Source organism: Gadus morhua, chromosome 13 (genome assembly GCF_902167405.1).
Source record: "Gadus morhua chromosome 13, gadMor3.0, whole genome shotgun sequence".
Taxonomy (NCBI): Eukaryota; Metazoa; Chordata; class Actinopteri; order Gadiformes; family Gadidae; genus Gadus; species Gadus morhua.
This window is the reverse complement of record NC_044060.1, coordinates 5,089,610-5,108,977: the sequence shown is the minus strand read 5'-3', so window position 1 is coordinate 5,108,977 and position 19,368 is coordinate 5,089,610. Positions and strand designations below refer to the sequence as shown.

At 47.7% G+C, this 19,368-nt stretch overlaps 2 protein-coding genes across 2 annotated transcripts; both read left to right on the top strand.

Annotated features, from left to right (window-relative positions):
- Window positions 1-361: 361 nt before the first annotated feature.
- Window positions 362-5,728, top strand: mcrs1 (microspherule protein 1). Its single transcript, XM_030373996.1, has 14 exons — window positions 362-590; window positions 1,149-1,300; window positions 1,428-1,566; window positions 1,671-1,835; window positions 1,930-2,039; window positions 2,146-2,254; window positions 2,761-2,899; window positions 3,195-3,270; window positions 3,378-3,406; window positions 3,546-3,638; window positions 3,954-4,036; window positions 4,540-4,627; window positions 5,120-5,247; window positions 5,332-5,728. The coding sequence occupies exons 2-14, from the start codon at window positions 1,149-1,151 to the stop codon at window positions 5,416-5,418; spliced, it is 1,398 nt and encodes a 465-aa protein (XP_030229856.1). The 5' UTR covers window positions 362-590; the 3' UTR covers window positions 5,419-5,728.
- An 877-nt stretch (window positions 5,729-6,605) lies between these two features.
- Window positions 6,606-14,649, top strand: suox (sulfite oxidase). The gene is made up of 5 exons (XM_030373995.1): window positions 6,606-6,821; window positions 9,187-9,263; window positions 10,026-10,203; window positions 11,948-12,202; window positions 12,738-14,649. Exons 2-5 carry the CDS (start codon window positions 9,199-9,201, stop codon window positions 13,986-13,988), a joined length of 1,749 nt encoding a protein of 582 aa, XP_030229855.1. The 5' UTR covers window positions 6,606-6,821; window positions 9,187-9,198; the 3' UTR covers window positions 13,989-14,649.
- Window positions 14,650-19,368: the final 4,719 nt, after the last annotated feature.

The window sequence follows — 19,368 nt, the reverse complement described above, 5'->3', positions numbered from 1 at the left end:
GAAGTAGCAAAAAAAGTCATGGTAGTATAGCAGTAGTACATTTACTTTGACAACTTAAAAATATGCCTACATACGTACACTGTTCAAAAGACAGTCTATATATATATATATATATATATATATATATACACACACACACACACACACACACACACACACACACACACACACACACACACACACACACACACACACACACACACACACACACACACACACACACACACACACACACACACACACACACACACACACACACACACACACACACACACACACACACACACACACACACACACACACACACCCGTATTAGTTAGCCTAAGTATTCAGATATCTATAGGGTGGAGTCACATGTTTCTCCACCAGGGGGCGAGAGGGTTCTGTTGGGCACACATCACCTCCCAGTCACCAAATAAACCAAAAGCAGTAGAAGAAGAACACGTAGCTAACTGTAGCTAACAAAGCTAAACATTTTAGCTTAGCTCCTCCTGTTGTTATATTAATATAAAGCAGACGTAGCTACTGCCTGGGATGCTACGACTTTAGATGCACTGAAATCTGTCGGCCTACAAAAAGATTTAACCGAGGTGAGTGACTTGGCGGGATTAATCAATATATATTCGAGCTAAGGGAGCTAGCTGATGCTAGTTCCAGTATCATGATAATAACGACAGTAAAGCCTAGCTAGCCTGTGTTCTGACTCAACGAGGGATTCGAGATGTTTCTTTGTATCTGGTGCCCACATCACACTGCAGGCTCAGACGCATAAAATACGTTGAACTAACGTTAACCATGCAGATGTGGTTAGCTGTGTAGCTACGAACACCTGCTGTGTCTGTGTCTCAATAACAACACCAGGCCAGACACACACAGGAATGTTCAATGTTGACGTGAACACATCATCGGTTGTTGGCGCATCACACGCATGATATGTTTATGTGTGAGTTCATGCATGTGTGACTCGGGCCAACTGGATCGGCTGTGTGCTGCTGGCGTTCTGGTGCAGAACCTTCTGCATGATCACCGTCTCTGAAGTCAGTTCAGAGGGTCTCTAGGAACCTAAGAGTAAAGGTTTATTCAGGATACATTAAGTCTGGCATACAGCCATGACATCTGACGTGCCCTCCTCCTCCGTGTGGGACTAGATGCAGGCGGGGGGCCCTGCAGGCCCGCAGATGGCAGCGGCCGGAGCTCAGAGTCGGTCGGAGGATGAGGAGCCCGCAGGGAAGAAGGATCTGAAGAGGACGACTACCCAAGCCTTCGGCGGTGGGATTCCCAAACGGAGGAGTTCTTCCAGGTGTGATTGCCTTCATTTCCATATGTGTCGGATAATTAAACAAGCATAAAACCACATCATTGTCTTAGACAATTAAGCCATGTCAGATTTACTTATGTATGAATGCAAACAATGTTCCCCTTTTTAGGTCCATTAAGAGGAAGAAGTTTGACGATGAGCTGGTGGAGAGCAGCCTGGTGAAGTCCTCAACCAGAGTGAAAGGCCCTCCAGTCATAGAGCCAATCCGCTGCTCAGGGAGCGAGCCTTCTTCCAATGAGAAAAAGAAGGTAACTGAGACATCAACAGCGCTCCAATTATACTCTTAAAAGACGGATGTTCAGAATTTTTCTGATTGATTGCTTCTCCCCCAATTTCAAACCCTTCGTTTCAGGTGACAAAGTCCAGCACTACTCTTACACCCCCCCTCACCATGGTGGTCACCCCCCCTCCCATCGCCAAGAGGGTGAAGAAGAGCAAGCAGCCGCTGCAAATCACAAAAGACCTGGGCCGCTGGAAACCCACCGACGACCTCCTCCTCATCAACGCTGTTTTACAGGTGAGTTCTGCTGTCCTACAGGTGAGATGAGTCTGGTGCGTGCGTATGGGTTCCTATGAGTCTGATTGCATATGGGTTCTTCTGCGTCCTGCAGACCACAGACCTCACCTCGGTCCACCTGGGGGTGAAGTTCAGCTGTCGCTTCACCTTCCGGGAGATCAAGGAGCGATGGTACGCTCTGCTCTACGACCCGGTCATCTCAAAGTAAGACGAGTCTCCAAACCGCTCCCTGCATGTCTCTCTCTCCTTTTGTACCCCTTCTGGTGTCGTCGTCACCTAACCCTTCACCTTCCTGTCGCCCCCACCCCAGGCTGGCGTGGCAGGCCATGCGCCAGCTCCACCCGGAGACCATCGCTGCCATCCAGAGCAAGGCCCTCTTCAGCCAGGCGGAGGAGGCCCTGATGGCAAAGATCGGCTCGGTAAACACCGGAAAGATCCGTGGAGGGAATGATACTTGTGGATTGAATCATTTTTGTGGACCCCGTGCAGTGATAATCATAGTGCTCTTCCTATCTTCATGACAAACTCAGTGTCTTGTATGACATGTTGTTCACGATCAACAAACTGTTCTGCTAACATTATAAACATTACACTCGTTAAGGCTGATGGGAGGCTGATGACTTGCATGTAGGGTATACAACACCTTGAAAGTGCATGTAATGCAACACTAAGGGGCGCCATCGTCTCATATAAACCAACATGGCAGTCCGCCACTTGAGATGACTGTGTGAATGTACCCTGTGGATGTGAATGTACAGCACGGATGGATCACCACAATATCACACTGGTGTTATGATTCTAATATTGTACTGTTGTTTAGTGTTTTTTATATATATACTGTGATAAAATGCAAATCTGTTTACATTTCTTAGTCATATCCCAGAGTCAAAACAGGAGATGACTTTGTGTCTCTTCGACCTTACAGACCAGTCAGCCGAAGCTGGAGGTGTTCCAAGAGCTTCTGAGCAAATACCCCAGCGTGTTCCATCCCTCCAGGGCCCCCAAGAGCCTGCTGGTCCACTGGCAGCTGCTCAAGCAGTACTACCTCCTGGAGGACCAGAGTGGTGGGTCTTCTCCTTAGAACTGGACTAGTATCACCTGGTCCTCACTCTCTGTGACGGTCTGGTCTCGGCAGCGGTTCCGCTGTTGAGGTTTCAAAACGTGATTTCATGTTTCGGATTTGTAGTATAGATGTGTTTCACCCATTAGTGGAAGTACAACTGACCAGATGTACTACATATTTAGAGAATTAATGGATCATGAAGTAAATGAGGCTGTCCAGTCAGGGCAGTGTGAGTGAATGAATGGAGGTAAGGACAACAGCCTAATAAACTCATGTCTAATGGTGGTGTGTTACAGTCCAGCCCCTACCGAAGGGGGACCAGGTCCTCAACTTCTCTGACGCTGAGCAGATGGTCGATGAGGCCAAACTAAAGTAAGGGAACCACCCCCCTCCTTAAATCCCTTTAGTGTTGCTCTGGTGAGAACTGTTCCGTGGTGAGTTGAGTATCATGTGTTCTGCGTTCTGTGTGTTTGACACAGGGACAGCAGGGACGAGGTGTTGGAGCATGGTAAGCATTCATCTTAATGTGATCTTCGATTGGCTACTGCCCTCTATGAGGTGATGTTATCCCCCTGGATCAGCCTATGACGGGCTGTCCAGCAGCAGGTCTGTGGCCCACCCCTTCATGGCTCTGTTTGTTCCCTCAGAGCTGATGATCTCCGACCGGCACCAGAAGCGGGAGATCCGCCAGTTGGAGCAGGAATTGCCCCGCTGGCAGGTTCTGGTGGACAGCATCACCGGTCAGTAGGCCCCTGTTTACCGCCTCTCTGTACCCCCGTTTATTGGACGTGGAGAGTAGAGCGGGACGATTTAATCGATTTTAAACTGAGGCATGCAGAAGCGTGGGAGATGTGTTATTTATTGGGCTTTGTTAATCATTGTTATTCCTCAACAAAAAAGAAAACTCAAAAAATCTCTATTTCTCACTTATAGAAAATAATCGATTAAAATCAATCATCAGGTTTGGTTTGAAAAAAAAAACAGATTTTATTTTTATGCCGAATCACCCAGCCCTAGTGGAGAGACAAGCTTCTTCCTCCTGTGGTTCTCCTCAGGGATGAACGTCCCGGACTTCGACAACCAGACCCTGGCAGCGCTGCGGGGCCGCATGGTGCGCTACCTCATGAGGTCCAGAGAGGTAAGCACACCCGGCACACGGGCGCCTCCACGCAGCGGGCCTGAAGCCCCGTCTGACTGGGTAATGGGTCGGCTTAGCTCAGGAGATAGAGCAGGGTGGGCTGCTAACTGAAAGGTTGGTAGTTCGAGCCCCGGCTCTTCCTCGCTGAGTGTCGAGGTGTCCCTGAGCGAGACGCCTCACCCTGACTGCTCCCGACGAGCTGGCTGTCTCCTTGCGTGGTCGACTCCGCCGTCGGTGTCAATGTGTCCATTAACCGTTGTCAGTCGCTTTGGATAAAAGCTTCTGCCAAATGCCCTAAATGTAAATGTCTGATTGATTGATTGAAAACTTTATTGAACAACAATTGAAAAACACAACAAAGCCCAAAGGCTTGTTTCAATTGTGGCCCTTTTTAGATGGAAAGGGAGAAACGGCACAGGACTAAAACATGGAGAACGAACAGCACATGGACTACGTTGAGGAAAACAATGTTTAGATTAACGTGTCGTCTGTCTGTGGGCCAGATCACCCTGGGGAGAGCCACCAAGGACAAACAGATCGACGTTGACCTGTCGCTAGAGGGGCCCGCCTGGAAGATCTCCAGGAAACAAGGTGATCCTTCGCAGTGACAGGGGCTGGTCTACAGCCGAAAATACCCTCCTCGTTCTGCTTCCTGTCATTTCATTACATTTTATTGGGTTTTCTTATGCATTTTTTATTCCTTTTCCCATAAATATTCCCTGTTCTCATGCACTGTTTTTTTAGATCTTCCTTATGCTATTTGATTTGTATTGAATTTCATTAGGCTCTTCTTATTACATCATTATGATCCTAGTTTCATATGACCTGTTTTTTATCCCCCATCCACACTATTATGCGTCTTGTATAAGGTTGCTACATGAATTAGTTTTATTTTCTTATTCACCTGGACAGTCTGGAAAGCCTTCTGTGCTCATGCATGGAAAGTCCCTCATAAGTAAACATTTTATTGGTTATTTATCAGTATATCACTGCGTTTATCGATTGTCTTCCCCAGGAATGTCCCTATTCTATTGCCCACAATGTCTGACTTCCCTTCTGTATCTATATCTGAAATACCTACAGGAATTATTAAGCTGAAGAATAATGGCGATTTCTTCATCGCCAACGAGGGTCGTCGTCCGATCTACATCGATGGCAGACCAGTTCTGTCCGGCAACAAGTGGAAACTTAACAACAACTCTGTGGTGGAAGTGGGTAACGCGCCTTTACCGTCTGAAACAAACACCTCATCCATTAGTCTGCTGAAACTTGAACAACGTGTTTGTGTCGTTCAGATTGCAGGGTTGCGATTCGTCTTCCTCATCAACCTCGAACTCATTTCACTCATCAAAGCGGAGGCGGCCAAGATGACTCAGCAGTGACCTCTACAGGTCTGGACTGAAACTACACGCGGAGGCCGTTCGGTCGCGGAGAAGGAAGCGTGATTAACAGGAGCCTTGATGAAGACCATCAAGAACTTGTATCTGCATTGAGCATCTTACGGACCTCTTGTGATGCTCATGCTCACCTAACCTCCGGGAGCGAGAGAGAGACATGTTTCGTACTACCACGATTTAACTGTAGTCTTTTTTTCTGTCTTTTTTTCTGGATATTAAATTGTATTTAAACTTGACACAATGTTGTGGTCTCAACTTGCAAAATAAATGTGCTAGCTTGCCTTTTTCAAATATGGCCACGGAATAGTGCTGCAAAGCAGTATGTTAAGTATGTTTGTAAATGGGTACGCTTCATGAAATTTCTGCTCTATTAGTTTACTCTTGTTTGCACTGAAATGATCCAGCTAAAAATTATATGTACTCTCATCAAGTCATCATGTTCATCTTCTGGGCTGTGGCAGGATTTGCCGGTGTTGCTAGTGTCAATATTGAGATTTTTTGGATAAGCGTAGACGGTGTTTGAACAATGAACAACATACAAAGTGATGACGCTTCAAAGTACGACTCCAAAAGGTATTTGGAATCGTCAAAGTATGGGAAGCTTTCAAAATGAAGAAAATAGAATACCGATCCATACAGACCTATCCAAGCGTTTGCTATACAAAACGTGTGAATGTTGAAGCGAAAACTACTTTATGTTGAGCTGCTGACGTGATTTCACACCTGACACTAGTCCTAATGTCTTGAAGACTCACTCAGGGGGTCATCCGTGTCGGGTGGTGTCCTCAGGGGCGCCGCTAGGGATTTTGGGCCCCATGAAAAGAATAGTATAATAATTTCTGTATTATAATTTCATCATCATTAGGGGCCTCTCTGGGCCCCCCTCCATCATGGGCCCCTAGAATCCGTCTCCTTTCCCCCCCCTTTTCGGCGCCCCTGGGTGTCCTACTTGATATTGGAAATAAAAGCATTGCAATCGGGCAGTTGGTGAAAAATTGATGACGATTAGAAACATGAGCAGGAGATGCTTTTCCTGGTTATAATTGTGTACATGCTCTTGCTGCGTGACTGATCATAGAATTCCTATTGGTCCAAAACATGGGCGTCGACCTGCAGCGGTTGGTGCGATTACGTACTGAACAGTAAACAGTAGCGTCGTAGCGGTCTTGAACGTCCCTTTTGTCCAGCTGCTCTTTTTGTGAGCTGGTAGTAAATTGTTTAACAGGAGCGTCGTGGCGGTCTTGAACGTGTTTGTCCACGTGTTTCAGCAGCTTCTGGTTTCCAGCAATAGGCTGGGTGTTGTTAAACCTTCTGCTCTACTCTGTGCATCGTGGATAGCATCACTGGGTCCGAGTTATCCTGTCAACACGCGTTTTTAGGAGATAAAGGTCAGTGATATCTTTTGTTTGGATTAAAAAAAAGGTATTATTGAGTTGTGTTTAGTTGTTATCACCATATAGGGTCATTGACCTGTCAGATGAAGTGTTGCACAACACCAGCGGTAGCAGCACAAATCCGGGAATTAGCAGGCAATGAAAGTGACTTATCACAAATATTGTGAGTGCATGCGCCATTGTCCGTTATGTTTACCTGCACAATGCTTGTGGCTGGACTTGGTTCAAATAGGTGCAACTAGTTCAGTATTTGTCCATACGTCTGCAGGACTGATCTGGGCGTTTGTTTTGTCCTCGGACTACGCAAATATTCCAACAGTTTCGAAACCTATAAGTTCAGTTAGAAAATGAAAATGTCATCTTCTGAAACATAGTTTTTACGATTTAGTTTGTACCGAATATGACCAATCAAGCGTATGAATGACATGCATTCATGCAACCAAACCTTCGGAAAGTGTCGAAATACTGGGAACGGAGAGGACAGTCCTACTGGGAGTTAAAAAGACCGAATAGTCCTACCATTACAGGAGGGACTATGAACAGGCCTACCACCCTCTTCATCAAATGGATTTATGTGTTAACATCTAAGGGACTTCATATATATTCCACTCAGTCGACTGCTTCTTCTTCTAGTCGACTGCTGACTGTTGTTCTAAACACAACGAGCTGGTGGTATAAAAAAATGTAGGTTATAATTAGAACTGTCAAGCGATTAAAATAATCGTGATTAATCGCATTAATGTCATAGTTAACTATTATTAATCGCGATTAATCGCAAATTATTTTTCTATGCTAAATATCCCTTGATTTTTTTTGTCCCATAATTCTTCTCATTTTAATTCTCTTATCAACATGATGAAGTGCATCGGCTTGCCTTGTGCAAATGATTTTCTATTGATAACAACATTGGCATATACTGATCAAAACAGGACGATACAAAAAAAGAGCCTATAGTGCAAATAAACGACTGCTTTGAACAAATGTCATTTGAACATAGCAGTCAGGCTACTGCTTCTTTGTTTTGAGACAAAAATTTTTTTTTTTTTTTTTTTAATAAAAAAATGACGTTAATCGCGCGATAATTTTTTTAACGCCGTTAAATTTGATTTTCGTTAACGCCGTTAATAACGCGTTTAACTGACAGCTCTAGTTATAATACAGTAGTGCAGTATAATAGTAGCTGGCTAGTGCTTGAGCAAATCAAGCAGGAGGAAGACCGTGAGGTCCAACCTATGACCTAGCGATTTGCATTGGGAAATTGACTTACTAAAAAATTATGCGTTGCTCCTTACGCTTTTTTGTATTGTGAAAGTAGGCTACATATTAACAATCTAATCTATTAATCAATCTATTAATCTGCGGGACAAGGAACAGACGCCCGACTGAATTATGAAGGAACCACTAGAATCACAAAGGTTGCATAAGGACTGAGGTGGAACGTCGTTATCCATTTACAGCTCCATTGACTGATTATTTGAAACCTATCTGCTGATAATGGGGCTGTCATCATTATACCATCAGAGCTTCTGTGGTAAACGTGCCTAATGTTCCACTGAATGGGGTTAATGGGTAGCTGGGTAAAATTAGTCACATAATTATACACATAAATAAATAATACAATGAACGCAACATTTAAAATAATGTTCTGTTTAAATATGAATTGGCCTGCATTTTGGAATTCTGTAATTGTGATTCAAAATGTATTCAGCATAAACTGGCAAATCATGCACACTATAATTAAATGTACTTTTTTATATTGTTGAACCCATTCACATAGTTTCGCTATCGAAATGACAAAATGTTACTTGCCATGTCTAGCCATGAGATATAAATCATTAGAACTCTAAAGGTTATGTTACAGTCCTTTTTAATCAAAGTATCGTATCGTATAAGGGATCATAAAGGCAGGTCTTAATGTCTATCATGCCTTAGTTGTAGTGGTGGCCCTTTCCCTCACAAGAAAACTAGAGCCTATTCACGCGACTTCACCCCAGCTTGTTTCCACATACAACAACCTGTCACTGTACCCTCTGTGGGACGTCCTGTCACTGTTCCCTCTGTGTGGCCGACTGGAGTTGGTTGAGGTGCTGAGCTGGTGTAAAGCACCAACCTTTGGTGCTTTACAACCTCTGGAATGTTTTAACGACTGGCAAATAAATGAGGCGTCCGGTAACCTGCTCTGGAACCTTCTTCCTCCTCCTGATCCCCTCCCTGCCCCACGGACTGCTGGTCTGAAGACGTGACCCCCGTGGATCTCCGAAGGGGGAACAGCACGTGAACCTGAGGGATGGGTATGCCCTCTCTCTCTCTGCCCCCCAGTACACTGTGTCTAACGTTGAACCTCTTTATCTCTCGGCAGGACATCGATGCGATGCTGCTGCTGCTGCGACGGTGCAGACGGCTGACTGCAGGGCTGAGTCCTGCCCAGGCGCAACGGTAGGCGGGCAATCCACCAAGTGTGCCTCCTTTATTGGAGCGTGTGTTACGAGGCAAGGGTTGTCAAATTTAAATGGTTTCTCATTCATTCCCTCTATTGGCCGGTGACTCACTCACCTTGGTCTCCGTTGATTTTAGAATCGCGCAGGACTTGTCAAGGGAATTTATGACCCACGCAGGTTTTTTTGCTTTCTCCTTTTTTTAAATTAACCTTTTCTGATGAATTGATTCAGCCTTCTTCATAGGTGACTCTTTATCTAGTATTAGCCAGCTGGATCATCAGCTCCTGTATGAGCTGGCTTCTGCTTCATGGGCTATCAGCCCGGCACTCGTCTGCTAGCCCTGATTTCCCTGATAAGACTGTCTAATCAGCAGTGGTGGCAGAGCCACAGAGATAAGGTCTCATCTGAGGAAGTCTTCTATCTTAGAGAGGGAGACTCTGACTGAACCTTGTGTAGTTAACCAAAGCTACAGTGATAAGGTCTTGGCTGAGGAAGCCTTCTTAGAGAGAGAACTCTGAGTGAACCTTGTGTAGTTAACCAAAGCTACAGTGATAAGGTCTGGGCTGAGGAAGTCTTCTTAGAGAGGGAGAGTCTGACTGAACCTTGTGTAGTTAACCAAAGCCCTAAGGATAAGGTATCGTCTGAGGAAGTCTTCTACCTTAGAGACAGAGAGACTCTGACTCTTACCCCTTGTGTAGTAAACCATTTGTAGTTAACCATTTGTACAAAGATACTAACTTGGTTCATGTCCTCATCCCAGGGCCAGACCAGCGGCCTCCCCAGCCCCGTCATGGTGCGGGGTGGGGGGGGGAAGCCGGAGCAGCAGTGGTGGGGGTGAGGACAGGCAGACCGCCCAGGACCCCCGCTGGAGGCCCGCCCTGGCCGGCCTGCTGGTTGGGACCGGCGCCGTCCTGGCCTACGGCCTCCACCACCACAAGGTGAGGACCACAGCTTCACATGTACATCGAGGGCCTTTAGCAGACGCTTTTATCCAAGGCGACTTACAATAAGTACATTGGTCAAAAGAGGGAGAAACGACAATATATCGCCGTCGGTCCAGTAAGGATGTTAATAGAAACAAGGGCCAAGCACTAATCACTAGGTGAACCCATTCCCCTTACACAACAAAGATAGCTAGGCTAAGATGCTACACCATGCTGAGAACTATTTTTTATGTGCAGGGACGTACAACATACAATAAGTGCGTACATTAAGTGCCAGGACTTTCTGTCAAAGATTGTCCCCAGTACAAACATGTACTTTGGGACCGGGTGGAAGGAGGCTGACAGGCGCATGACAAATGTTCATAGAAGAGAAAAATGTTATCGCCCAAGTCAGGCAGTAAACTGTACAAACAGAGCATGCAGTGAGCAGTGGTGTACGTTTCATCACCATCCACCATGACACACATTATGCTTCCCAGGCGTTTTCTGAGCGCTGCTCACTATTACCCGATCATGATTTACTATTACCAAGAAAACTATGGCAATAGTTAGTGAGATAATTAGTGTTCACAACGATAACCCGACCATGACCTCGAGGAGATGTTGTTCTTCATTTGAGAGCCCGTGTAAATAGATGAACTGCATTTATACAGCGCTTTTCGAACCAGTGGCCACTCAATGCACTTTACAATGTTGCCTCACATTCACCCATTCATGCACACATTCACCGATGTGGCGACAGCCAGCTCGTCAGGAGCAGTCAGGGAGAGGTGTCTTGCTCAGGGACACCTCGACACTCAGCTAGGAGGAGCCGGGGATCGAACTAGCAACCTTTCCGGTTACCAGCCAACCCGCTCTACCTCCTGGGCCGCGTGCCGCCCCTGCTTCAAACTGCAGCTTTCTGTCACCAGCTCCAAAACCAAACGTGGTGGGATCTAAGGTAGACAGGTTTGAGGGCTACGGCGTAGTTCTGATTAAGTGAATCCGTTAGTGCGAAGGTGCTCTTTGGTATACAAAAAACATAGTTCCTAAAAAGATAAGCTGACCAAGGCACTCTTCTTAAAGTTAAAATAGCTTTAAGAAATAGGCTAATTCATAATAGAATTCTAAAAAAGTTGCCAACATGTTTCGGCCATCGTAGGCCTTCATCAGGGCATGAATAATAAACAAGGCGTACCGGCAGTAATATCAAGTCATAGCAATTAGTAAACTCGCTCCAGCTGGTGTAGGCAGAGTCAACCAATTACTCATAATGCAGCATTAATCAAGTAATACGATCACAAAATACATACATATCCATGACAAACATAGAATGGATCCAGTGCTGAATAACAATCATAGCATTACAATCAAAATCATTCAAACAGTCACAAACAGCTCCTCTACTCTAGAGGGAGACCGTCATTTCAATAGAGTCATTCAATCCTGGGAATGCCATAGCATCTAGTTTATAGATCCAGCGACTCTCTTATTGGTTTAGGCCCAATCCCATTCCTACCCCTTACCCCTTACCCCTTACCCCTTACCCCTTACCCTTACCCCTTCAAACCGAGGGGGAGGGGTAAGGGGTAGGAATGGGATTGGTCTTTAGGCCCAATCCCATTCCTACCCCTTACTCCTTACCCCTTACCCCTTACCCCTTACCCCTTCAAACCGAGGGGGAGGGGTAAGGGGTAGGAATGGGATTGGGCCTTAGTGTTTCCGATGGGATGTAACCCGGCGTCGTCCTGTCCTCCAGGCGGAGCGGCCGTTGGCCCCCATGGAGCCGGCGCTGCCCGTCTTCAGCCAGGCGGAGGTGTCCAAGCACGGCTCGCTGGAGGCCGGCGTCTGGGTCACCTTCCGCGGCGGCGTCTACGACATCACCGACTTCGTGGCCATGCACCCCGGGGGGGACAAGATCCTGCTGGCGGCGGGCGGGGCCCTGGAGCCCTTCTGGGCGCTGTACGCCGTCCACAGCCAGGACCACGTGCTGGACATCCTGTCGGAGTACAAGGTGGGCGCGGAGGGGGCGTGGTTCTGACCCGGTGCTCCACTGGGCTGCTCCTTAGGGCTCTACCTTAACACACCAACACACTCCCTTCGTTTAAACAGGCCCTCAAAACACACCTTTTTAAGACTGCTTCCACCTCCTCCTCCTTCTTCCCTTCTCTCCCTACCTCCTTTTATATTTGTTCTGCTTGTATACGTTCTTATTAAATAATTCTACTCTGTGTTCCCTCTGTAAAGCGTCTGAGTATTTAGAAAAGCGCTATACAAGTCTAATATTTTATTTATTATTACCACCTGGGGTCAGGAGTAAAGTGTAGTCTGAATGATAGTCTGTGATGATCCACCTTGCTGTGGATCCTGAGGTTCTCTACTCTGACTGAGGATCCTGACTGAGACTCTCTCTCTCTCTCTCTCTCTCTCTCTCTCTCTCTCTCTCTCTCTCTCTCTCTCTCTCTCTCTCTCTCTCTCTCTCTCTCTCTCTCTCTCTCTCTCTCTCTCTCTCTCTCTCTCTCTCTCTCTCTCTTCCCCCCCCCCCTTAGGTGGGGGAGCTGGACCCTGAGGACCAGGCGCGCCAGCGGGCGGTGGAGCCGTCGGACCCCTACTCCGGGGACCCCCAGCGCCACCCCGTCCTGCGGGTCAACAGCGCCAAGCCCTTCAACGGCGAGCCTCCGCCCGAGCTGCTGGGCGACAGCTACATCACGCCCTCCGCCATCTTCTTCAAGCGGAACCACCTCCCCGTGCCGCGCGTGGACCCCGCGTCGTACCGGCTGCGCGTGGAGGGCCTCCCGCGGCCCCTGAGCCTCTCGCTGGCGGACCTCAAGAGCCGCTTCCCCAAGCACACGGTGACGGCCACGCTGCAGTGCGCCGGCAACCGCCGCTCGGAGATGAACGCCGTCAAGCAGGTGAAGGGGCTGAACTGGGGCATCGCCGCCATCAGCAACGCCACCTGGAGCGGCGCCCTGCTCAGGGACGTGCTGCGCGAGGGGGGCTGGGGCCCCGAGGCGGCGGCGGCGGCGGCGGCGGCGGCCGGCAGGGGGGCCCGCCACGTGCAGTTCGAGGGCCTGGACGCGGACGCGTCGGGCACCACGTACGGCGCGTCCATCCCGCTGAACAAGGCGCTGAGCGAGGAGGGGGACGTGCTGCTGGCGTACCAGATGAACGGCGAGGACCTGCCGGCCGACCACGGCTACCCGCTGCGCGTGGTCGTGCCCGGCACCGTGGGCGCCCGCAACGTCAAGTGGCTGGGCAAGGTGATCGTCAGCCGGGAGGAGAGCGCCAGCCACTGGCAGCAGAACGACTACAAGGGCTTCTCGCCGGGCACGGACTGGGACACGGTGGACTTCAAGTCGGCCCCCGCCATCCAGGAGCTGCCGGTGCAGTCGGCCATCACGCAGCCCGCCGACGGGGCGGTGCTGGAGCGCGACGCCGACGGGGAGGTGACGGTGCGCGGCTACGCCTGGAGCGGCGGCGGGCGGGAGGTGGTGCGCGTGGACGTGTCGCTGGACGGGGGGAAGACGTGGCAGGTGGCGCGACTGAGGGAGGGGGAGGAGCAGGGGGAGGAGCAGGGGGAGGCCCCGCCCCCGCCGCCGCTGCCGGGCCGCGCCTGGGCCTGGAAGCTGTGGGAGGTGGTGGCGCCGCTGCCCCCCGGGGAGCAGCAGGTGGAGATCGTGTGCAAGGCGGTGGACAACAGCTACAACATGCAGCCCGACTCGGTGGCACCCATCTGGAACTTGAGAGGCGTGCTGAGCAACGCCTGGCACCGCGTGAGGGTGACGGTCAGGGAGGACTGAGCACCCTGGCAACCTCAGCACCCCGACTCCCTCAACAACCTGGCACCCTCAACAACCTGGCACCCTCAGCACCCCGACTCCCTCAACAACCTGGCACCCTCAACAACCTGGCACCCTCAACAACCTGGCACCCTCAGCACCCCGACTCCCTCAACAACCTGGCACCCTCAGCACCCTGACACCCACAGCTTTGAGGCTGTTTGTGCAGCTTCAGCCCTTTGCTGTCCTCATCCGGATACATGAAGTGCTTCTAGAAGGTTGCTTATCATCAGATAGTCTTGAGGTTTTATTGAGGATCTAGGAATGAATGAATGTGTTCGAAACAAGTAAGTATTATATTCGGCATTTGAACAATTGATTTGTGCTTTTTGTAAGACGTCTATTTTTCTAATCCTGACTTGAGTCAGGTCACTTAGCCAGAGTTTGAACACTTTGAATCATTGTTTCTCAATTAATCTTTTCAACTGCTGTGGGTCTTTTTCCCCTTCCTTTTGTCTTTTTTAAATGTTAAAAGTAGACTTATTTAACTAATATTTGAAACATGCTCAAGTCAATAATTGGCTGTTCTTCATGTTAATGTTTGAACTGTATATTCAGTTTTGTATGAGTACTTCTTTATTTATTCGACTTCTAAGCTGGTAAATAAAGTGAATGCTGATCACACGGTTTACGTGAGTGTTTTCGATCACAGAATGGACGTTTCTCTGGTCAACCTCACTCATCCAATATATCAAACACATCCTGGCTTTCCTATGAGATTCAGGAATCTTTTGACGTCCTGCGCATGACACCAGGTCTTTGGTCAAATATGCAGTCATAGGCAAGTCTTTATAATGAGCTACATATCGTTTTAAATGGTTACATTTCTAGAATCTAGTATCGTAATCCTTTAGTTTAGTTATCCTCTAGTCATCTAGATTAGATACCATCTAGTTTAGTTATGAGTTGACTGGAGTTCTGCGTTTGTATTGCAGCCAATATAACGCGATTCAAAGGCCCAACCTTATAACTTAAATGAGTTCTTGTAAAATAATTAAGGTGATTTATTACAGATGACGGATCTAAAAAGAATAGTCCTTATCGCAGTGCTGTCCTTCTCATTATTTTTAAAAGGTATTGAAACCGATCAAAGGTCGAGAACCAGTCCCACTTTATTCAGGGCGACACTGGTTCACTGACAGCCTTTTTGTTTCACGGCCTTGTGAGGCTCACCAACAGAAGGAATGTCTCTCGGCTCAGTCCAGCAGAGGCATATCCTCAGACTAACTCTCAGCAGTCCATCTCTCACAGTTACATTAAGGCCCAATCCCATTTCTACCCCTTACCCCTTCAAAACAAGGGGGATGGGTAAGGGTAAGGGGTAGAAAGTGAATTGGGCCTAAGCCTCCAAAGACTCACCTTAGAAAGGTGTTCATCTGATCAGTCTAGGGGGGACCAGACAGCTTAAGCTGCAGGCCTCTCATCCCAGTTACTTTGCTGGCCTTCAAATTGGTTGGACAGGACTACATCCCCTCTATTCACTTTCACTCCCCAGGAAAGATAAACATTAATATTCGGAGTCAGCAACAAAGTCATGTCAACAAAGCCCCCCCCCCACACACACACACACACACACACACACACACACACACACACACACACACACACACACACACACACACACACACACACACACACACACACACACACACACACAGTTCCCAGCAAGGGGAGGACTGTTTCCTCCTCCCACTAATTGTGTCTGTTGTTAATTTAGTGGTGCGTTCCTGTTAGCTGGTCGTTTTGTCATTTCTTTGTAGCCCCCTAGTGGTCGTGGGACATTAATGGTGGATGCATTTTGGGCTATAATTACCAACAAAAACTTAATGGGAATGTAAAGTGAACTTTAATATAATAAAACTATAATAAATAAAAACGCTAATAATGTTGACATATATTATGAAATAGTCTAGGCTACTTTTTGTAGAAATCTGAGTCTGGAATCTGCCCTCACCTACGTCAATCAATTACTCGTCATTGCTATACCATTTTAGTTAAGCATTGACCTTTTTATGTTTCGCTGAATGGTACGATCCTCTGTGCGTTCATTTATTTTTTTACATACAAATAATCTGTTCTTTGTAGAGTTTTAGTTGGGCACTTTAAGCAACTCCTATATTGTAGCCTGTATTGTACTGAAGGCCTATCTGGTGTAATAAATGTAAATGTATCATACCTATTAATAATAATTCATAAAACTAATTCTGTGTGTGTGTGTGTGTGTGTGTGTGTGTGTGTGTGTGTGTGTGTGTGTGTGTGTGTGTGTGTGTGTGTGTGTGTGTGTGTGTGTGTGTGTGTGTCGGTTATGATGGAGCCTTGTCTCATCCGGCAAACGGGTTTAGTCTCCTCTAAAACCACGTCAGTTTCGAGATTAGACTAACACGCACAAAATACGCCCTCTAGTGTCTGATGTGAATTTCTCTGAAGACACAGCAATTGAGATCAAGGTAAAACGCAGCTGCAGGTTAAACCACTAGTACATATGACACAGCAATGGAGCTTAAGACGTCACGTGACTTCTTGAGTTTAAAACCTCGTTAAACTCTAAAAAGTGGCTAAGCTAGCGACAGAGCAATTGCCCCATCAGGTCTGGAGTGTTGTTACCAACTGCATTTTTGGATTAGCGTAGGATGGGACAGGTAACTTGACATGTGGTCTACTCTGCAGCTACAGAGATTTAGCTTATTGTTGTTAGCTACAAGCTTAGCTCTGGGTTGTTTTGGTCTTTTATTTGGCAACACTCGATTCCTGACACCCAGTTGCATGTCTTGTGGTATCGCACTTGTTTTGTTTCATGTCCACTGATCCCCCGGTAAACCCCTTTTCATCATCTGTTGTTTCCAGTCCATCGTTAGTCACCAACAACACGCTCGTTCAATTATCCATAACCCACACATTTCACATCCGTTACCAACCCTACCGCCCCGAGACAGCGGGGCGGCAACATACTGGTAGATACCTGCATTCTTCATTAAGTACTGGTAAATACCTGCATTCTTAATAAGGTACTGGTTAATCCCATTTCTACCCCTTACCCCTTCCCCTTACCCCTCCCCCTTGTTTTGAAGGGGAAAGGGTAAGGGGTAGATATTTTCTAATTTCTCCCCCTTCCCCCTTCCCCCTTTCCCTTACCCCTTCAAAACAAGGGGGAGGGGTAAGGGGTAGAAATGGGATTGGGCCTAAACCAGCCCAAGGTCATCTATCAGCCTTTACAATAACTGGTTTTCCAACACCCCCAGCCTGCGCCCTTGGTTGGAGTAGCCCGGTTAAAGTCCCCTTAGGTGGGGGGCAGCATTGTCCTTGCTACAACCTGGATTCTTCAAAATTTGAATACAAATTTCAATTCTAAAATGTTAAATTATACACTAACACAGTGGATGAATTTTGGATTAATTGACTTTTTACAATAATGTCGGATAGTGTATTGTATGGTGATCATGTGAACATAAGTCTAAGCATTGATAAATTAAGAAAATTAATTGTTTTGTATTAACTAGTAAACTTGGTTGAGAAGCAGGGGAGTTTGCTCTGCTCTCATTTTCATCCTCATTCTATCTTCTCCTCTCTCTCCTCCTCTCCTATCCTGTTCTCTTCTCTCCTCTCCTATCCTGTTCTCTTCTCTCCTCCTCTCCTCTCCTGTTCTCTTCTCCCCTCCTCTCCTATCCTGTTCTCTTCTCCCCTCCTCTCCTCTCCTATCCTGTTCTCTTCTCTCCTCTCCTATCCTGTTCTCTTCTCCCCTCCTCTCCTGTTCTCTTCTCTTCTCCCCTCCTCTCCTATCCTGTTCTCTTCTCTCCTCTCCTATCCTGTTCTCTTCTCTCCTCTCCTATCCTGTTCTCGTCTCTTCTCCCCTCCTCTCCTATCCTGTTCTACTCTCCTCCTCTCCTCTCCTCCTCTCTCTGTATTTGATATATCTCAATACCTCAAAAAAATGAATCATACTTTATAATAACATTATAATGTGGGCTTCACCCAGACCCACGTCACGGCCCCCCTCCTCAGGGGGGGCTGGTCAGACCCGCTCCGGGAGCTGCGTGGGTTGAAGAGCCCCGAGAGGAACCCGGCTCCACCTCGTCCGACCCCGAGATCATGAGAAACACATCAGCGCAGACTCACCAGTCTCAGGGCAGACGCACCAGCCTCATCACAGACGCACCAGCCTCATCACAGACGCACCAGCCTCATCACAGACTCAACAGTCTCAGCACAGACGCACCAGCCTCATCATAGACGCACCAGCCTCATCATAGACGCACCAGCCTCATCACAGACGCACCAGCCTCATCACAGACTCGACAGCCTCATCACAGACTCACCAGCCTCATCACAGACGCACCAGCCTCATCACAGACGCACCAGCCTCATCACAGACGCACCAGCCTCATCACAGACGCACCAGCCTCATCACAGACTCGACAGCCTCATCCCAGACTCACCAGCCTCATCACAGACGCACCAGCCTCATCACAGACGCACCAGCCTCATCACAGACTCACCAGCCTCCGCGCAGACGCACCAGACTCATCATAGACGCACCAGCCTCCGCGCAGACGCACCAGCCTCATCACAGACTCACCAGCCTTATCACAGACTCACCAGTCTCAGCACAGACGCACCAGCCTCATCACAGACTCTGCTGCTGCAGTGGGTTTGTGCGTGTGTGAGAACGAGCTGTTTAAGGACCCTGAGGAGGTGGGGGACAGATGGGCTGCAAGGGCTTCTCAGATCGTCCCAAGAAACAGAATGGATGATTAGCGATAGATGATATGTACAGGGCCCTTATAAAAGGTATGCATTTGATACCACCGCAGTCAACAACCTCATGATGCAGGCACTGCTTGAGCGAGCGATGCAATACGTGTTTTTCTGTGTTGCAAACTGTAAATGTTGCAAGTACCACTGAGAACACTTCCCAAATCCATTGTTTCTTCCCCTCTAGGGATTATTCATTACTTAATAAATGTGGTGGAATGACGGAGGACAGGAAGTGTGGCTGAAGGGTTCCTGTAAATAAACCCAGCTGGCAGGAAGGGAGATGGGATGACCCATCAACAGTCACATGCCAAGAAAAGGAAATCCGTGTTTAGCAAAAGTCCAAATATAAGGAGGGTTATCAGGGAGTGAGGATTCACACTTGACGGCATGGATTTAATGGAGCAGTGATCTGTTGATAAGCATGTTTACATTTTGCTACATGCAAACTAGTTCCTCTAAAAAGTGCACTGACTCACTGCCTGTTCGCATCAGAGTCGACGATAAACGCGATTCGTCAATTCAGTTCTTAAGATAGAAATTCAAGAATAGATGAAATGACGCCTCCATTTACTGCTATGACTGTTGAAAT